We start from the raw sequence: 19,664 nt of genomic DNA on the forward strand, positions 1-19,664 counted from the left end.
GTATTTTAATAAATGATATCCAAAGAGTTTTATATACAAGTTTCAGCACAGGACAGGACTAAGTGGACTTTCAGCTCCCCGTTTTGATTGCACCTTGCTGCACAGACACTATATGCTCATAAACCTCCATGATTCTGGATCCATTGGTAGCATTTTATTAATGCCTCAAAGAATAATATTTTCACCTGACTTTTTGCACCCATTTTTTTTTTTTTTTTTTTTTACATTTTCAAGACTAATAAAAACCCTCTTGTAGGAACACCTTCCTAAGTGAACACATAGCAAGGGGCATCCTTTAAAAACAGACTTTGATAATGAACATCACCTTTCTAAGATAAATTAAGATTTAGAAATGATCAGCATCATCTGGAATTGTAGTAGTCTCAGGATTCAGAATAAATTATATTCACACATTTTCAAACTATTAACAAAAAATTTTGAAGTGAATTTAATAAAATTTTCAAAATTATACTTTGCAAAGGTATGACAGAAGAATTCATGCTAAATATTCAGCTATAAATAAATAACTACAATAAATTCAGCTATCAACAGCTGTATATAAGAGTGGAAAAATTACTAGCAGATGGGGAAAACTCTTAGAAGAATATGGTGATGTACTTAATACATTAAGCTGACTAATTATTTCTATTAAGTACCATGGAATATTTTAATTTAAAAAATAAGATTTAGACTTCTTAGAAAATGAAAATACCTGCAAAATGAAACAATAACATTTAATGAACTTACCGTTGATCTAACTGAAGTCTCGTTTTGACAAACCAGATGGGATTTGTTAAGGAACATGACATAAACCCTATAAAGAATTACAACAGAACATCAAACATTATCAAAAATTTAATGAAGACATAAAAAACATTTATTTTATCCATATTCAGTATAAAGTTCAAAAGTCAAAAGGTCCAATACTTAGGACCTTCAGACCACCATCTAATAAGTAAATAAATATATAAATAATATTAAAATAACAACAACAATAAATAAATAAAAAAAAAAAAAAAAAAAAAAACTCCTCTCTGAGCTTATGAAGTGCAGGAATGGAGAATATATCATACTTGGGAAAGAGGGAAAAAAAAAAAAAAAAAAAAAAAACAGGAATGGAGTGCCATTCTTCTTCCCATTAACTCAGATTACCAGCATGTCACTTTTAAACACCAGCTGGCTGCAGATCCCACGGTGGCCAATGATAATGAATTGATTGCTATACTGATGTTGGCCAGGATAACATTTTTCCACCTTTTGGTTAGCATTTTTTAGCATTTCCACCCTTGTCTAGCATTTTTTCTATCTGACTTGAACAATGCATATATGGATGCCCAATGCTGCCATGTCTACATGCCACATTACTAGATTTAAGCTGATGCTCTAAAATCAAGAATTGCTAAAGTCCCGTTGATTTGTATTTCATTATATTATAACTCAAACCAAATTTTACTGTCAATGTGTTGCAAATAATAATGTAAAATTTGTCTGCATATTATATTTTGGAATCAGTACTTTGCTTCATTAGAAATGGCATGCATAATTATAATTTGTTTGCGAAAAAATGGCAATGATTTGTATCATTGCATTTTAAAATAAATTACATTCAGGGTCATTTGGTACAATGTACTGAGTGATTTAAATATCTTACAGTGTAGAATTATAACTCTTTCCTTTCTCTATACCTCAGCTAATTATATTATTCATTTGAAATTAAGGGCATGCATAATTATAATTTGTTTGCGAAAAAATGGCAATGATTTGTCTCACTGCATTTTAAAATAAATTACATTCAGGGTCATTTGGTACAATGTACTGAGTGATTTAAATATTTTACAGTGTAGAATTATAACTCTTTCCTTTCTCTATACCTCAGCTAATTATATTATTCATTTGAAATTAAGGGCATGCATAATTATAATTTGTTTGCGAAAAAATGGCAATGATTTGTCTCACTGCTTTTTAAAATAAATTACATTCAGGGTCATTTGGTACAATGTACTGAGTGATTTAAATATTTTACAGTGTAGAATTATAACTCTTTCCTTTCTCTATACCTCAGCTAATTATATTATTCATTTGAAATTAAGGGCATGCATAATTATAATTTGTTTGCGAAAAAATGGCAATGATTTGTCTCACTGCATTTTAAAATAAATTACATTCAGGGTCATTTGGTACAATGTACTGAGTGATTTAAATATTTTACAGTGTAGAATTATAACTCTTTCCTTTCTCTATAAACTCAGCTAATTATATTATTCATTTGAAATTAAGGGCATGCATAATTATAATTTGTTTGAGAAAAAATGGCAATGATTTGTCTCACTGCATTTTAAAATAAATTACATTCAGGGTCATTTGGTACAATGTACTGAGTGATTTAAATATTTTACAGTGTAGAATTATAACTCTTTCCTTTCTCTATACCTCAGCTAATTATATTATTAATTTGAAATTAAGGGCATGCATAATTATAATTTGTTTGCGAAAAAATGGTAATGATTTGTCTCACTGCATTTTAAAATAAATTACATTCAGGGTCATTTGGTACAATGTACTGAGTGATTTAAATATTTTACAGTGTAGAATTATAACTCTTTCCTTTCTCTATACCTCAGCTAATTATATTATTCATTTGAAATTAAGGTCAGTTGCAGTGATGACTAACATTATCCAGTAACAGTGATACCATTCACCTTAAAGACGATTTATGTTCTTTAAAAACTATTAATTAATATTAGTACAAAAAATAGTAACCATAAGAAATTATTCAAAACAAAAGCATGTGTTTGGTTTAACATAGCGCCCTCTTGTGAGAGGAAGCAAATTTAGTTTAGTCAGTAGTTGAAGAATGTACCTATGCTACATTCGCTCGTTTCACTTTGTCTGTGCTAATTAGAGCACATAACCTGTAACTTTGTACATTATGTAAATAATTAAATATTTCTGTGGCTTAACTTAGTTTTACTTTGAACCACAGCCATTACCTCTCATATTTATTACCAAACAAGAATGTTTGTAAATTTAGTTTCAAAATCTGAATCATATACAGGAATTTTAACATGCAATGCCAATACTTAGCTACCCAATCACTGTAGGCAAGATAGAAAATGATGGCGATTACAAAATTTTGCTAATATCCTTTATTACTACAAGATGACAATTGCTGCTCTAACATAACAAAATAAAGTCAAGCTGAATAATTTTTAATGGATGGCAAAAATATTATTTTCAACAAAAGACAAATATGTATTTTTCTGTTAATGGGGTGCCACTTAGTGCTAAACATAAAACGATGGCACAGAATCTAACTAGATGGCAGAAATCTTAACAACGATAAGAAAAGTTTCATGGCAAAAATTATGATTTCATTAATTCCAGAATAAATGGAAAATCCAAATACCAATATTCAAAATAAAATCTTAGCAAATTAATTTCATATTACACACAAGATATAAAACTGCCAATTTCATAAAGCATTGCCAAAAACATTCACATCTTTTCATGCAAATGTAACTGCATAAATTTTATAAAGAATCTATCTAGATGATGGTGGCCAGTGACATCCTGATTTTAATTTCACCCTTTCCACATAGAATCCTATGTCAGGATCAATAACATTATATTTTCAGTTAACTTGAAAGTGTTTATATCCATACACGTGCAAGTTGACAGCTGCCAATTCATCTACTTAAGCAAGCGAAAATCTAGGAGAGAAAATTCCTAGACTGATATTTATACTTCCCGCTTTTGTAGAACAACCTCACTGCACAAATATTCATGATACGATATAAACAGGCTAAAATTTTCAACTGTAGCGCACTTTTGAGTACTGACATTATTAACAGAAAAATGCCAAAGAAGTGGCCAACTGTGTATATGATGCTTTATAAAAGTAATAATTCCAACTTAAAAATTAAATTAATAATTGCTAATGTTTAGAAAAACAGTTATTGATAAATATAAATAATTTAAAATATCCTGAAGCTTTCTTCTCAAATTTTTAAACGTCTAAATTTTTTTTATTGCAACTTACAATTATTTCGGCACACAATGACATCAAAGTGCAAAACTTAAACACAAAAGAATTCAAGTTCTTAAAACTGAGCATACAAACTACTCAAACAGTCAATGCCTCTAACTAATGGTTCATCTTTCAATAACTGAAGCTTTCAAAATTAAAAGAATTTCTTGCTGTAGGCCTGGTTAGTACTTTTATGCAACAATATAATACAGTCAAAAGTCTTTAATCCGGACGTCCATAATCCGGAATGATCTATAATCCACACCTCAAAAGTACAAACTTTCTGCGCATGCGTAAATGCATAATGCGTTTACGCATGTGCATAATACCTTTACGCATGCGCATTAATACGTTTACGCATACACGTTTAATGTATAACGGACGGTATACACTAAGCTAAAATTATCTATTTTAGTTAATGTTGCAGATTGCATTGTTCCTTAATCTTCCAATTGGATCCGGCTTATTATTTTTTGCAGACTGTTAGAGCAATTTTATAAAAGTAAGCTTGAACTTTTGATTATGTCAAAAACAATTTCCGATTCTGGAGCTGCCAAAGGATCTACAAAGCGAAAGCATGTTTCGATGTCCATCAAAAAGTGGAATTGTGCAAAAAAATGGATAAAGGCATATCCTTTGTTTCTCTAACCATTCCGAAATCTGTTTATCATTTACAGCTGCTCTGCCCGGGGGGGGGGGATGTGGCGGTGCCTAATGAATCGGAAGTTGATCTGTCAGCACTATCCTTATCTTCAAGGCAGATGTTTTTATTTTATTCGGCTTATAATTCCTTACTAAATGTAGTATTTCATCTCGATGTACTCCCTCTTTGATATTATTTAAATCAAATTCCTCCTCATTATAAATATCACGAATACAGATCAAATAGTTTTCTGCTTGCAATTTTCTAATTTCGACTATGCGTAATGTATGCTTTACGCATGCGCGCGTTGAAAGAAATGTTTAATAAAGTAAACAAATAAATATTAACCTTTTTTTTTGTAAATTTTGATACCCTTTAGCTCATAATTACTCTTTATTTCATAAATTATGGTAAGTTATTTAATTTTATAATTTCTGCATGCCATCTTACCAAATTTAAACTGATGATCTATAATCCGAAAAAACTGATAATCCAGAATCGCCAAAGTCCTGACGAGTAAGGATTAAAGACTTTTGACTGTACAATGTTTTGAACTCTTTCAGGCAACATTTTCCAAGGATAGAATCTTAATATAATATGACCAGTCAAAAAATCTTGCACTACTTTCTCACTCTGTACATTAAGAGATCATAAGTTACAAAAAACAATACTGCTACTTCATATCAAATTCAACAACAAAAAAATTGGAATTAAAACCTTCAATATAAACTCCAAATTAAGTACATAAATATTTACTTGTTACAACTCTCTTAAGTACAAAACTACATACAGTACAATCTGGTCATTCAAACTGAGCAGCATCTAAATAATCTGTGATTAGTTTTTCAAATTGACTATGCAACAATTGATCAGCAAAAGTACATTTTAATACAAATTTACACACTTATGTTATTTAAAATAATGACTGACCTTTTGAGATGCTTTCTGCTCAAAGCAAGCAATTATGTGTATCACCATTTAATATGCAGTAAGTATGAAAATGACCTTCAGACCAACAGAAAAAATTTCAAAATCCATTACGTTCATGTATAACATTCTGAGATCACTAAGTCTCATCTTAACATCTACACATGTATCATCACATCGACCATGAAAGTGTCACCAAAGCAAGTGCCAGTTTTGGATGTGCGCAACATCACAACACACTCATAATGTCTCCACCTTCATTTGATGTAAACTCAATTGATCTCTGATAACCTTATGTTTTTGTTTTTATGAACAAGGATATAAATTAACTGTTACTGGTATGTTTTTTTCTCTGAATTCTGAAAGAAATTATTAAAATTTAGTCTTTCTACACAATGGCAAACAGAGGATTAGTTTAAAAGTTATGTGATCATATCTTAAAACAGGGCTTCCAGTAAATTTGGAAGTGTGAAAATAAAGTGGATAGAATACTAATCATTTATTAAATAAAGAGATGACAGCTCCTTCAGAATTCTGCAAGAGCAAATGGTGCAACTTTGACAGAATCTCCATTACATTCACAGTTCTATGGTAGCCATAGAACTGATGATGGGGTAATACGTAACTACCATGAAATGTTAGCATGTGACTGAGTAACAGGTGAAATTCCTTTTACAAATGAAAAAAAGTTTGTCAAATGTTACAGAAATCTATTCTAATATTTGGATAGAAAACAGTAAATAATTTTTCATGAACTGGTAGATTTATGTCAACTTTATAGCATTTTACTTTTTTTTTGGGGGGGGGACTTCTGCATGGATATATCCAAAATACTTTTATTATGCCAAATTACTTTTGTATAAACATACTTATTCTATACAGAATACTATGGCCAATGTTACGGTCTTGAGATGTAGTATAATTTACGTTGAAAGATACCGAGTACAAGAAAAAACTGCTCCTTCAAAAATTCCTATGAAAAGCTCCCAAAAACTTACCTTAACATAACCTTCATTCACATCTGGTAACACTAAAGGTACTAGATAATTTTCTTAATACACTGGTTATTATAAATTAAGAAAAAAACCACAAAAATAGGGATAACTCCCTCAAAATAAGCCAAAATGTGTAAAATTTGAATATGTTGCCATGTAAGAGTATCTGAGTAAAACTGCAATATGTAAATTAGTGGCATACTACTCAGAATACATCATCTGTGAGGAGCATAAATGTCCATGTTTGAGAGCAAGCCCATATATTTCACTGTGATAGTGATATCAGAAATCTGAGATAGCCAATTCATAACAATGATCTCTAGGCACCATTTGCCTGCAGAACTACGATGGAGAGGCATTCGCAGACTAGAGGCAGGACAAATAGAAGTGGCCAGATGGCTAAATGCAAGTCCTTCAGTGGTTCATAGACTTTGGAGGCAATTTCAAACCACAGATTCGGCATCTCGTAGGTTCAGCCAAGGACGGCCAACTGCTACGACAAGCACCGATGACCGATATTTGACATTATGTGCATGCAAGAATAGAACCTCTATTTTGACTCTTCTTAGCTCCTCCCTTGCTGCAGCCACCGGAAGGCTGGTGTCAACGTAGAAGAAGAAGGCTTCACGAAGGTAGTCTGCATGTGAGGCGACCAGCCATTTGCGTGCCGCTTACGTCACGCCATAGGCGAGATCGTTTGCAGTGGGCAGAACATGTCCACTGGATGCCTGATCAATGGAGGGATGTTCTCTTTATGGATGAGTCCAGGTTTAGTTTAGTTTAGAAAACAATACTAGTTGTTATTTTATATGGAGAGAACATGGAACCCATTATCATCCGTCAAACATCTGAAAAAAAAAAAAACAGTGAAAAGTGTTCAAACAGTGAAAGAGATGCATAAGGAAGAGGCAGTTTCCGTGTTGGCATCTCTCTGGATGGACGCACAAACCTCCATATCATTTCAAGGGGACCCATGAATGCTCAGGTTTACAGAGATGACATCCTTGATGCTCATGTGCGTCCATATGCCGGGCAATAGGTGATGCTTTCCTATTACAGGACAACAATGCAAGAACAGACAGAGCTCACATCGTAGATGATTATCTTCAACAGGAAACCATTATGCGCATAGAGTGGCCAGGTCGATCCCCGAACTTGATTGCTATCGAGCACGTTTGGGATGCTTTAGGGAGACGTCTAGCTGCTTTCAATCCACCCCCTCAGACACTTGCCACGCTTGCAACTGCTTTGCAAGAGCAATGGCTCTCGCTTCCTATGGAACTGATAGACCGTATAATTGAAAGCATCACACATAGAGGCAATCATATTCCATATTGAAGGTACTTTTCCTATAGCAAACTGACACTTTTTGATTTGTTCATTTTATACATGTGCTAATTTCTATAATGCTATAATTGTCTGGTAAGTTCTTTTTATGTCATTTGATACCTTACTATGTGTTGTATATTGTGGGTAAGTTTCATAAAATTCTACATGTAACTTTTTCAGTAATCATGATTTTTCCTTAAATTATGATAACCAGTATAATTTATTTAGAATTCTTTCATGCAGGGATAGTTTTTATTGCAAAGGCCGTGCTTGCTCTTGGATTAAACTATAATTTTAGCTTTAAAGAATAACACTATGAAGAAAGTTTGGTTTTTTTAAAAAAAAAAGGTTCTGGGAGAGAGGGGGCAAATAACTTTTTTAAAAAAATATCTTTATGTAAGGTTACTTTTCTCCATTGTTTTCGTAAGGTAGGATTCTTGATGAGGAAGCCGAATTAATTTAGATTTTACTATATTACAAATAAAAAAAAATTATATGTAATTATTACCTGCGCAAGCAGCAGAGCAAATGTGGACAACAGGGGTATCAGGTGTTAACCTTTCATTGCAGAAATTCTTTGTATGTGAGTATGTACAAAAATAGACAGCCCTAAAAATATAAAATAAAATAAACAATAATAGACAAAAAATAAAGGAAATAATTATCAATAAATAAAAAATATAATTATACAAGTATTGTCATTACTTTGAACTTACCTCGATGGAGCAACTCCAACAAGATTAGGACCCAAACCTTTAAATAAAGCTCTAGCACCTTCAGTTTCAACAATATGCCTAAAAAGAAAAAAAATAATAGTATGAAGTTTTTATTCTGAAAATGTACCACATAATTTAAAACAATTTATTTTTAACATGCCAATATATCTTTTAACTAGGATAAGAGATTTATTTGTTACAGAATTCAACAATATAATTTGAAATTATGCAGTTTATCTGGTGCTAATTTTATTATATACTGAATACAATTACTTAAAGGATACTTAGCAAATGTTTTACCATCTGTCAAATATAATGACAAAATACTGTTTGTTAAATGAAATTATTTGAAAGAAGTGATTAAACTTCAATGTGTAAATCATAAGTACGACATATTTTTAACTTATTTTTGTAGTAAAATGAGAATCAAAGCAAAGCTTTAAGTCAACATATTATAGTCTCATTTCAAATACAGAGTTAAGAAACAATAAGAAACTATTGGTTTTCATTCAGAAATAGAAAAATTATAACAATATTTAAGGAGATACACACTGTTGCAAGAATAATTCAGACTATATCAAATCAACCAAAAGTATGAAAAATTCAAAAAGTATGCCTTAAAAAATGCAACTGATGATTAAAAATTTAAAATGTCACTAATAGCAGTGCATATTTTAATTCATGAATGCAAGAAAGTGAACGACTCAAATATGTTTTTTTTCCACAGCTACATACTATGCAAAAGTTTAGTCATTTAAAAAACTGCTTGGCAATTAAAATAATGGACTTTTAATTAAAGGAAGGGAAAATCTCACATAACTCAAAAACAAGCAGCCTCAGAATGTTGACATTTTGTATACATGACTGCTAGAACATGTAGTTGTGCATCTCTCTTTTTGGTCCCAATTGACCGCACTAGAAGTATATAAATATATATCCACTCTGTTACTCACCTTGGTGAGTCCTTTTTTTTTTTTTAAATTTTATTTTTAATTCTTATATGCTGGTAAATTGCGCATTTTTTGCTTTAAAAATGATTGAATTATGTCGTTCTTATATTCCAGTTAAGAACTTAGCCACATTTAAAACATATATTTTGACTGTATTTGAAACTTAGCAGAACTAAGTCAGTTTCTGCACCTTCAGTGTCATTTTGCAAAGGAAACTAAAAGTAAACCTCCAGTTCTGTGCACTGAAAAATCTGTCTTTTTGCCCGCTGGCCGAATTGCTTGTTTTTGCGTAGACACTCCAATTTTAATTGTAAAAACTGTTTTTTAATTGTTTTAACTGTATTTCGAGTTTTATGTTTTTCTATATTTTTCAATTTTAATGAAGATATTTTGACTGCCTAGCGGCAAAGTGAAAACTGAATTAATTGAATGAGAAATATATTTCTAATGAAATTCAAGAAAATAAGTTTAAATGAAATGAAACATAAAATGTATATAATTTAATAGGCCCTACAAGGAAGTCATATGGTGTCTACATCAGAAATTTTCCAAATGGCAACAGACACGAATGAAAAAGTAAAACAACACAAAATTGTGTTTCAAGAATAATAACCTTTACAAATTTTGCAAAGCATTTTTTAAAAAATATTGAATGCATCATATACAGTTGTACTAATGATCAAGAAGACAGTGAAAAAGAAACACACAACACACATTTTTAAAAATTACAGTACAAAGTCTGTAATCGAACGTCCATTATCCGGAATGATCTATAATCTGGACCTCAAAGCCACAAACTTTTCCTTTTGTATGCTTTACACATGCGCGATGAGTGTTTAATGTTTACGCATGCGCATTTAGCACAAAAAACGAAGCAACTTAAACAACTTCATTGACAAAAATGTTTAATAAAGTAAACAAATAAATATTAAGTTCCTTTTTTTGTAAATTTTGATAACCTTTAGATCATAATTGCTCTTTATTTCATAAATTACGGTTTCATATTTTTAATTGCATAATTTCTGCATCCCATCTTACCAGATTTAAAATGATGATCTATAATCTGGAAAAAACCCTTAATCCGGAATTGCCGAAGTTCTGACGAGTCCGGATTACAGACTGTGTACTGTATAACAGATATTTCACTCTTAAATTTTGATTTATTTCACCCTTGGAATACATTCGGAATGAAATGATCTTGGAAATAAGACCTCTGATAAATTCATGATTAACTGGCAGATCTAGCAATTTAAATCACGAAAGCTGTTAATATCTCTCTTCAATTCATTTTGGTTACAGATTCCTCCTTGCCACATGAAGTCATCATAGCTTTCTCCGTGTGTAATGTAAATATACATCATTTTTCCTTGGAAAGTCATCCACACAGGTAGATAGTTCCAGTACATTTGGCACTAAAAAAAAATTTTTGATCTACTTTATGATTAAAGATGTTAGTGTAGTTTATTTAGCTCCCCTGATAGTTACATTAGTTTGTGATCTGTGTAGTATGAGGCATTTACAATAAAAGACAGTCAGGGCCAGATTTAGACTTGATGAGGTCCCAAGCTATTTGAAATATGGGGTACTTTATAAGTCTGTTATACTATATTTTAAATTTTTGGGGGCCTTCAAGAAAGTAGGGGCCCTAAGCTATAGCTTGCATAGCTTATACGTAAATCCTGCACTGAATCACCCTCGCCAGTGATTTGGTGGTCGAGGAAGAAGGGTGAGAGATCCTCAGACTATCCCCTACAGTATTCTCCATTAGAACTGCACCAAAGCTACAGTTTGTGCAGTAGGGACTACACCAGTATTACTAACCATAAAATTCTGTCACTTGTACCTGCAACTCCCCTTCATCATGGACTAAAATTAAACAAAAGATTCAACATATTCTCAAAAAGGCATAAAACTTTTATCATTTCCCCCCTTACATGGCAGTTTTATAAATAAGTTTAGCTATTATTTTGCTTATAGCTGCTTTTGGAAGAGAAAATGAATCTCAGACACATATAAATAGCAAAAATAAATTGAAGCAATCAAACAAATAGGATTTAAAAATAGTATTTATTTTAAGAATTTCAGTAATATAATTTAAAATATCTATTAAGTATTTACAAGATAATATAATTTCAAGCATTAAAAAAAATTGCCCAAATTTCAAACAACACTGAGCTTCAGCTTGATGTTTACATTCACCATGATGTTACTGGCATCCCCAAATGCCACATTTGTGTTAGCTTTCAAATTTTTCTTCTAGATGAATGGACTACAAAAAATTTTATATTTACAGGAAAAATAAAAATAGACTAAGAAAACCGAATGGATCAAGCTACGTTTTACGATTACACAGCTGACAGCTCACATCGACAAAGCTATACAAACCATGCAAGACACAATGCATACAGATGTGTTAGAAAGATAGCAGGAAAAAGTAGAAGAGGAAAAAAAATCCTCACATTATGGTTAAAAGAATAATGTGATACAGAAAAGCATATCAAAATGCTATCAATTTTAGAAGAAGCAGAAAGAACATGGCTTAAAGACTGATGTTTCAGATATGTTTAAAGATACATAATTTCATATATTTAATAAAAATACAATTTTTTACAGCATCATAAAAGCATCAAACACTCAAAATATGAAATACTGACAGTTATTCAACATTTACTTTAGCATGTTATACCATGAATTTTGAAAATAATTACCAATATACAAAGGTAAAGAATGAAAAAAAATCTGATGAATATAATCATACTTCTGATTTTTAATCCTGTTTCAACTATTCTTCAATACACTTCTAATTTTTATCCACAATTTAAAAAAAACAAAAGAATAATAAATATAGGACACTTGTCTCCCATCATAGTGAATATCATGATTGCATACTCAATCCACAAAAGGAAATATTTCTGCTCACCCATTTAAGTAGCAGCAGTAAAACTGTGTTCTCCCCCTCCCCCCCAAAAAAACTGCTTTTCTGTTATCAACTCCAGAAGTTTATAACAAATAATAACAACTACACTCCAATGCAATAAATTTTACTTTCAAGAATATTTTTATGTTGCAAGATTTTTGCTGCTAATGACATTTCTGAGGAAAAAAAAGAGAGAGAGAAAAAAAGGGAAAGAAAATGATTGGGAAATATCTCATGATTTTTTTTTTTTCTCTCGGGAGAAATGGGGTATGTAATGATATACTTCAAATTTGGAAATGTGTAACTGAAATTAAATTACAGCTATAAATGCATTATGAAAATTTTTTGATATAAGATGTGGCTTCTGATAAATTCAGAGTAGAATTATTGTTTTATCAAAATTGATTTTTTTTAATAAAATATAAAAAGTCACACAGTCAAACAAAACCAGCGCTGTACTGAATAATTAATGAGCTTCTTCTTTTATTACACTGTTTACTCTATTTCCTCTTCACTGAAATCCTTGTCAGATTAAACTCCCCCAACCTTCAAAAAAATTTAAATACCTACACCCTTGGAATTATAACTGATTTCTTGGTCCATGCTACTTACAGTACCTGGTAGGTAGCCCCAACTATAATGCTAGACAATAGTACTCCATAAGCAGACAATAGTACTCCATAAAACCACAAAAACAAAATATTACATGTTTAAAAAAAAACCCTTCCCATCCATTGTGACTCTTACAACTGACTAGACATCACAAAAAGTTCCCCAAAAGCTTTTATTCCTTCCTTAGATCTTATTACTATAGATATTACAATATCCAGCCAGATAAAAGAAAATGATCTGTACAGATTCTTCCAGCCAGATAAAAGAAAATGATCTGTATGATTCTCCTAGCAAATTCGGCATATCACAGATATAGCTAAATTCCTTCAATAGAATAAATTATTGCTCATCAACCATTTTACTCTTTACTGGGCAATTATATCCCTTTTTCTTGGTGGAAATTTGTTTCCAAGTATAGCTGTCACACATTTTCAAATACACATGGTGTCCTGATGTATCTGCTATTCAGCCATTCTTCTTCAGCATTAAATAAATCTTCAGTTCTGGCGAGTCATAACAAGAACTTCTAGAAAAAATTATGAAAACTAATTTACTGAAAGGGTTAGAAGATCAAAATCTATGGCTGCCTGAATAAGAATCCCATCTCTCAAAATAATAGGCTTTATGTTAATATGTTATTACGAATTTTGTACATAGATGACTTCGGTGCAACTATACATACAAAATTGCTGTATTTTTCTGTGTAACGTGAAATAAATTTAAAGAGAAAGCTATGCCAGAAAAGTAAGAATACACTTAACATTGTGTAAATGGGTATCTGACATTTTGTAAATTCCTCTTTAGATACGCTTTGTATTGCATTGTGTTTAATATTCTTAGTAGTTTCAAGTGTAACTACTAATTACACTGTGTAATACCGTGAACACTTGCACAAATATTTCTGTAGAAAATTCCAGAGTCCTGAAATATTTATTTGGGTAAAAATAAATTTTATGAACATATTATTGGACTTGTGCGTTCAATCTATTATGAATCCGTAAGCACGCAACAATACATATTTTACATGAAAATTTTGTTGCAAAAAATTTTGATTGATCATTCATAGTTACCAAATATATATCCCCTGCTTGTTTTCTATGCAAATCTATCTCTGATGGTACAAAATACACAAGGGTGTGTTTGTGTTCTACTCAAACATGTTGAAATATGAACACTAAAAGGCTTCTAAAAAATTATATAATACTGACCTAACTAATAATGCATTTGATACATTTGATTAAATAAAATCATATAATGCAACTTTTTCATTATGTAAAAAAATTACTTTAACACAACCTAATAATTCAAAATGGATATTAAAAGATAATTACAATATTTTTATACTACTGTTAAGAATTTTTACTTAGACTGACTTCAAAAATTTATCATTCATGGAATGTTTTAGGCTATAACAGCCCCAATACTAAATGAGTTCATGAGGAAGAACCTACCATCAGAGAAACTTACCAATTTTTGCAGAAATATTAAAGGCAATTATAAAGAATGTTTGATCCATTCCCCGCAAGACGGCCTGGAGACGCTTTGTTAACATCTCCCACCTGATTCAAACAAACACAGATAACAGGACATGCACATCATATTTTAGGATCTTTTCATGTCTCTTAAATGCTTGAAAATCATGCATTTTGCAACGCTAACTTACAGTTGATCTCGATTATAACAACACCATAACAATATAAATTCAAGATGTTTAACCTACTGGTCATAACAAAATTTTGAAGTTTTCATTCTACTAAAATTATGTTTAATACCTACATGATTTTTTTTGAAAAAACCTAAGCAAAATGAGACAAACTATAAAGAATTTCACTATTAGTTAGAATAGAAAAATACATGAATGGGGTAATTTAAAAAGCAAATTCCAAAATGAACAACATGGTAAGCCTAAATTCCAAAAACTGAAGTTCTTTCACTATAATTTTCTATGCATTTAATATATGTTATAACACAAAATTATTATGTCCACCCTCCTCAGTTCTTCTAAATATACATGTTTATTTTATTCTTATTTTATAATAACTTTCTGACCATCTAGACTTTTTTCAATACAATAAGATAAAAGCAAGATAAAACTGGAAACTAGTACTCAACACATATTTAACATTGATCTATATGTAACTATATGCACATAACTATATGTTCTCCGTGAGAGTCTAACAATCTGTGATGTTATAACCGAGTTCAACTGTATTTTCAGACTTACTCATGTGCTAACCTTAGGTTCTGCAAGAATTTTACAGAAGATTCCCAGTTTCATATACCACTAATAAGTTAAATTTAATCAAGTGATAATACTAATAGAACTAAAGTGATAAAATGTTAAAGATTCTGCATATGCCTAAAGTCAGCACTTTTTTAAAAAGGATATGACTGTACTGTTTAACTTATAAAATATGTTTTAAAAAAAATCAAGTCAGTCACTGGTTGATTTGCAATGTGCAAAATTAACTAATGCACTACATAGAACTCTTGATTGCTAATCAAACAGATGCTGCTTGAGCTTTTATTTAAAAACAGAAAAAAAGTAAGATGGCTGATTGTTATGCATTAAATAATAACTACTACATAAGCAAACATCTTTTATTTTAAGCATGCATAAAATTAGTTTATATAATAACTCAGGCTTACCCTAGAAGGAAAACTTAAATTTATTGAGTAACTGGAAAAAATTATAAAATGCAATTATGAGTATTATTTTAACAATTCTAATAGTTAAAATACTTAAGTATACATCAATCATGCACACAAAAGCCCTTACAAAACATTAAGAACATAAAAAATAAAAAAGCTGATGAAACTGAAAATACATTAACCCAGGGGTCCCCGATCATTTTGTCCCTAAGAACACATTCTAGGATATCTGTTGGATGGTGGGCACCATTTACTTTTCCATGGTGAATTTATAGATGGACCGAGTTTATAATTACATGCGGGGGGAAGGAGGGGGAGAGAGAGAGACATCTGTCACATTTTGCTTTGTGCTGGTATCTGTGTCGGATGGAATTTCTATTTCATTAAAAAAGAAAAAACATTTATAGAGAATTTTATTGAAAACTAAAACATTTTTATTGTGATTTATCACACAGCAGCGGGAACACGTTACATGATTGACGGGCACCATGGTGCCCACAGGCATAGGGTTAGGAACTCCTGCATTAACCTAATCTTACAATAACAGAAAAATATTCAATGATATATGTCAGCTAAAAAAGATTGCTCCAATATGCTTTAGGTTTTCCAAACGCAGCAACAGATAAATTAGCAAAATATTCTGGCTTTGTTTTTCCAAAAACGTATATATAAGAATATCATAAGTAAACCTTTATTTACGTTCGCTGCTAGAATATGCTAATGGAATAGAACAAGGTGAGGAGATATTAGATGTATTTATTTTTAATATAGAGATGGATATATAATGCAACAGAAATATGATAGAAAGAACATTAAAATCAGCTATTGCTGAAATGGAAGTACATGATGCTGCTGAATACCAGTGCCATTTTTTTAGAAATAAAGGAATTTATTAAAAAAATCATTCACAAAAATCAAAGCACACAAAGGTTAGTAGAACAAAAATGAACACCTATCATGCAAAAATGCATGGACAGTTTATTTAATACACCAGATTAATAAATTTGGTTTTTAAATAAGTATATGCTGCCAAAAAAATATTTTACACCGCAAAGAAAAGAATATATCAAAACGTAAAGATATGTTTCAGAAAATCACCTCTGTAAGTCAAAGAGAAACCCAATTTCTGATAGTTCATTTTCAAATTTTAAGTTTAATTAACATCCAAAATAAGAACAATTTATAATTTAAGAAATTGTTTATTTCATTTATATTCAGCTGTTAACATTTATTTATTTATATTTAATTAGCAATTGCAAAAATATTTTAAAAACTTAATTTTTTATCAGAACCTGAAATAGAAAATTTCTACCGTAACATCGATAAAATCTGCATTAAGTTATCAGCATTATTTATGTTGTTAACTATATTAAATACACATTACTGCCATAATAATCCTTCACAGCTTTTACATTCAATATTATGGGTATTCATTAGATTAAAAGTAACAAAAAAGTGACATGAATTTTTAGAACATTTTAAGCAGGAAAGCTTCATTATTTATTTAAAGATAGGAGAACTATGAAAAGTGCACACAGCTCATTATAACTGGAACAACTGAAAATAACTACTAAGTAAACATTTTTTTTTTTTAAATTCAGATTTTCTGTACTTTTTTTGTATGGTTTTGTTAAAAAAAAAATGGAAATTTTATAGTTCTGTATGCACTGCAAGTTCACCCTACAGAATCTTAGCGTTGAGCAACACGTAACTGCATCAGTTAATTGTAACAAAATAAGTAACCATTTTATCAGATAAGATGTAAATAATAACTTGGTATATTTAAAAATCAAACAGTACTTTTCTAGCATAACAATACTAATGTAGTAAAGAGTTATGATGTTATGGTCAAAAAATTGAGGGGGGGAGAGACATTAAAAGTACCATCATGAAAGCAAGAATAAAAAAAAGACATTATAATAGCATGAATAATCAATGAAATGTGAGGAAAGATTCAAAAATGACTATTCTGTTTGCATGAAAAATGGGAACACTATGAAGAAAATAAAATAAACCACAAACTATAACATAAACACAAAAATGTCTTTTACACGAAAACAGAACCACGAAAACAGAACCACGAAAACCAGCAAAATCAATGCAATAGAAAGGCTAAAATAATTCAAATCATAACAGAAAAAAGCAATTAAAAAACAATACTATAAGTATCTGCCATAACTTTATTAATATTATTATTAAAAGTACCTAAAAAATTGTACAAAAGTTTCTGTTGAGGAGGAGTGAGTTTTTAACATTTGCATTACAATTTCATTTGTTAGTTCTAATCAAATTCCTAATCAATTAGATCTACCATTCTTTCTTTGAACCTAAACCACTGTTTGGCTACTTTTTATAACAAGCTAGTTTTTAAAATAATGCTAGATAATACTGTCTTCGATAGATCACAAATTAAAAAGGGGACCCATCTGTGCCATGTAAAAATACAAAAAAAAAAAAATTAAATGTATAATACAATTTTTAGTTTTAAAACTTTAAACAGTGACAGAAACCAAGTTATCAGAACCTGAATTATTTTTGAGTAGGCTAAGTTTACAGTGTGTAAGATGGCGAAAAAGAGAACAAGATATGAAAAGATTACAGGAGACTTTACAAAAAAACTTCCATACTCTCTAATGAAGTATAATATCCATCTAAAAAATCATCTCTAGATTAATTCAAAAGTAGATTACATTCAATTAACTCTAAAACATAAACTGTAAAAAAGATTATATTCTTACATGAAGAAACATTAATTTTTTTATATAATAGTTCAACAGCTTTCTTGCAAAAGACTAGGTTTATAACATTCATATTATAAACTTGTTTGCAAAAATAGTTTTATTTGGTATAAAGATGACAACTGGGGTTAAAGACAAAAATACAAGACATAAAACTCTAAGAAAAATGTTACACTTTATTAAATAAAATATTATTGTAGAAAAATTATTAAAAAAAAATTAATTATTATTTTGACTTACTTAAGACACCTCCATATGCCAAATGACTGGTGTTGCCTAGCAGAAACATTAGGCGATATCACTGGCGAAAATCGCTCATAGGATTCACAGTTGCAAAATTCGAATCTGGGTAAAGAGACTGATGATGAAACTTGACTATATGGTCCAAAAGTTGCAACAGATGACTGCAGTCTAGTCTTAACTACTTCTAAAGGACAGGTTGCAATAGCACCAGCAGTACCACCAAGCCTAATATTAAAATAACTCTTTTAATTTATAAATTTTCACACAGCCATACACATGTGTACAACAGGCTTTCAAAACTTTTAATAATAATCAAATAACTCATTACTCTCTATACATTTTTCACAGGTTGAGAGTTTACTGCCCTACTCTTTTTTTTTTTTTTTAACCTGTTTTGAAATTTTGCTCCCTAGTTTACTCGAGAATATGAAAATCAATTAAACAATATTTAAAAATTGTTATTACCGAATCAGTCTGTTAAATTCATATATTACTATTTTATGACAATATAATTAAGCTTTAAATTATTTAATGAAAATGAAATAATATGTACAATGGAGCAATGAATTTCTTGACTTTACAGATAAATTAAATGATGATTTACTGTATATATTTATGGCTAACAGATGTTACTACGGCCTTAAAAAACAACTTAAATTCAAACTAATCAAACATAAAACCTAATTAATATAAAACTTTAATAAGTCCTGCTGCCCTTTACGGAAGTGAACGTTGGATACTTAACAGAGCAGAGAAAGACCTGATATCACCTTTTGAAAGAAAAATCCTAAAAATGATTTTTAGACCGGTACAACAAAATGGCGTGTGGAAAATTTTCTATAATCAGGAACTATATGGAAAATATAGGAAATATGGTGAAACTAATACTTTGAAAATTGTAAATGCATCTCGCAT

General features: G+C 30.4%; 1 protein-coding gene across 1 annotated transcript in view; it reads right to left on the reverse strand.

Moving 5' to 3' along the window:
- Rim2 (replication in mitochondria 2) overlaps positions 1–19,664 on the reverse strand; it is a 30,801-nt gene that overhangs the window by 6,522 nt on the left and 4,615 nt on the right. The window contains exons 2-5 of the mRNA XM_035362707.2: positions 18,747–18,974; positions 8,638–8,715; positions 8,430–8,530; positions 748–814 (exon numbers count right to left, since the gene is read on the reverse strand). Coding sequence (XP_035218598.1) covers positions 748–814; positions 8,430–8,530; positions 8,638–8,715; positions 18,747–18,974 — 474 coding nt within the window. The remainder of the gene's footprint in view (positions 1–747; positions 815–8,429; positions 8,531–8,637; positions 8,716–18,746; positions 18,975–19,664) is intronic.

The sequence above is a fragment of the Stegodyphus dumicola genome, chromosome 12, assembly GCF_044657685.1.
Source record: "Stegodyphus dumicola isolate Sdum_Otavi_A_Nest chromosome 12, ASM4465768v1".
Classification (NCBI taxonomy): domain Eukaryota; kingdom Metazoa; phylum Arthropoda; class Arachnida; order Araneae; family Eresidae; genus Stegodyphus; species Stegodyphus dumicola.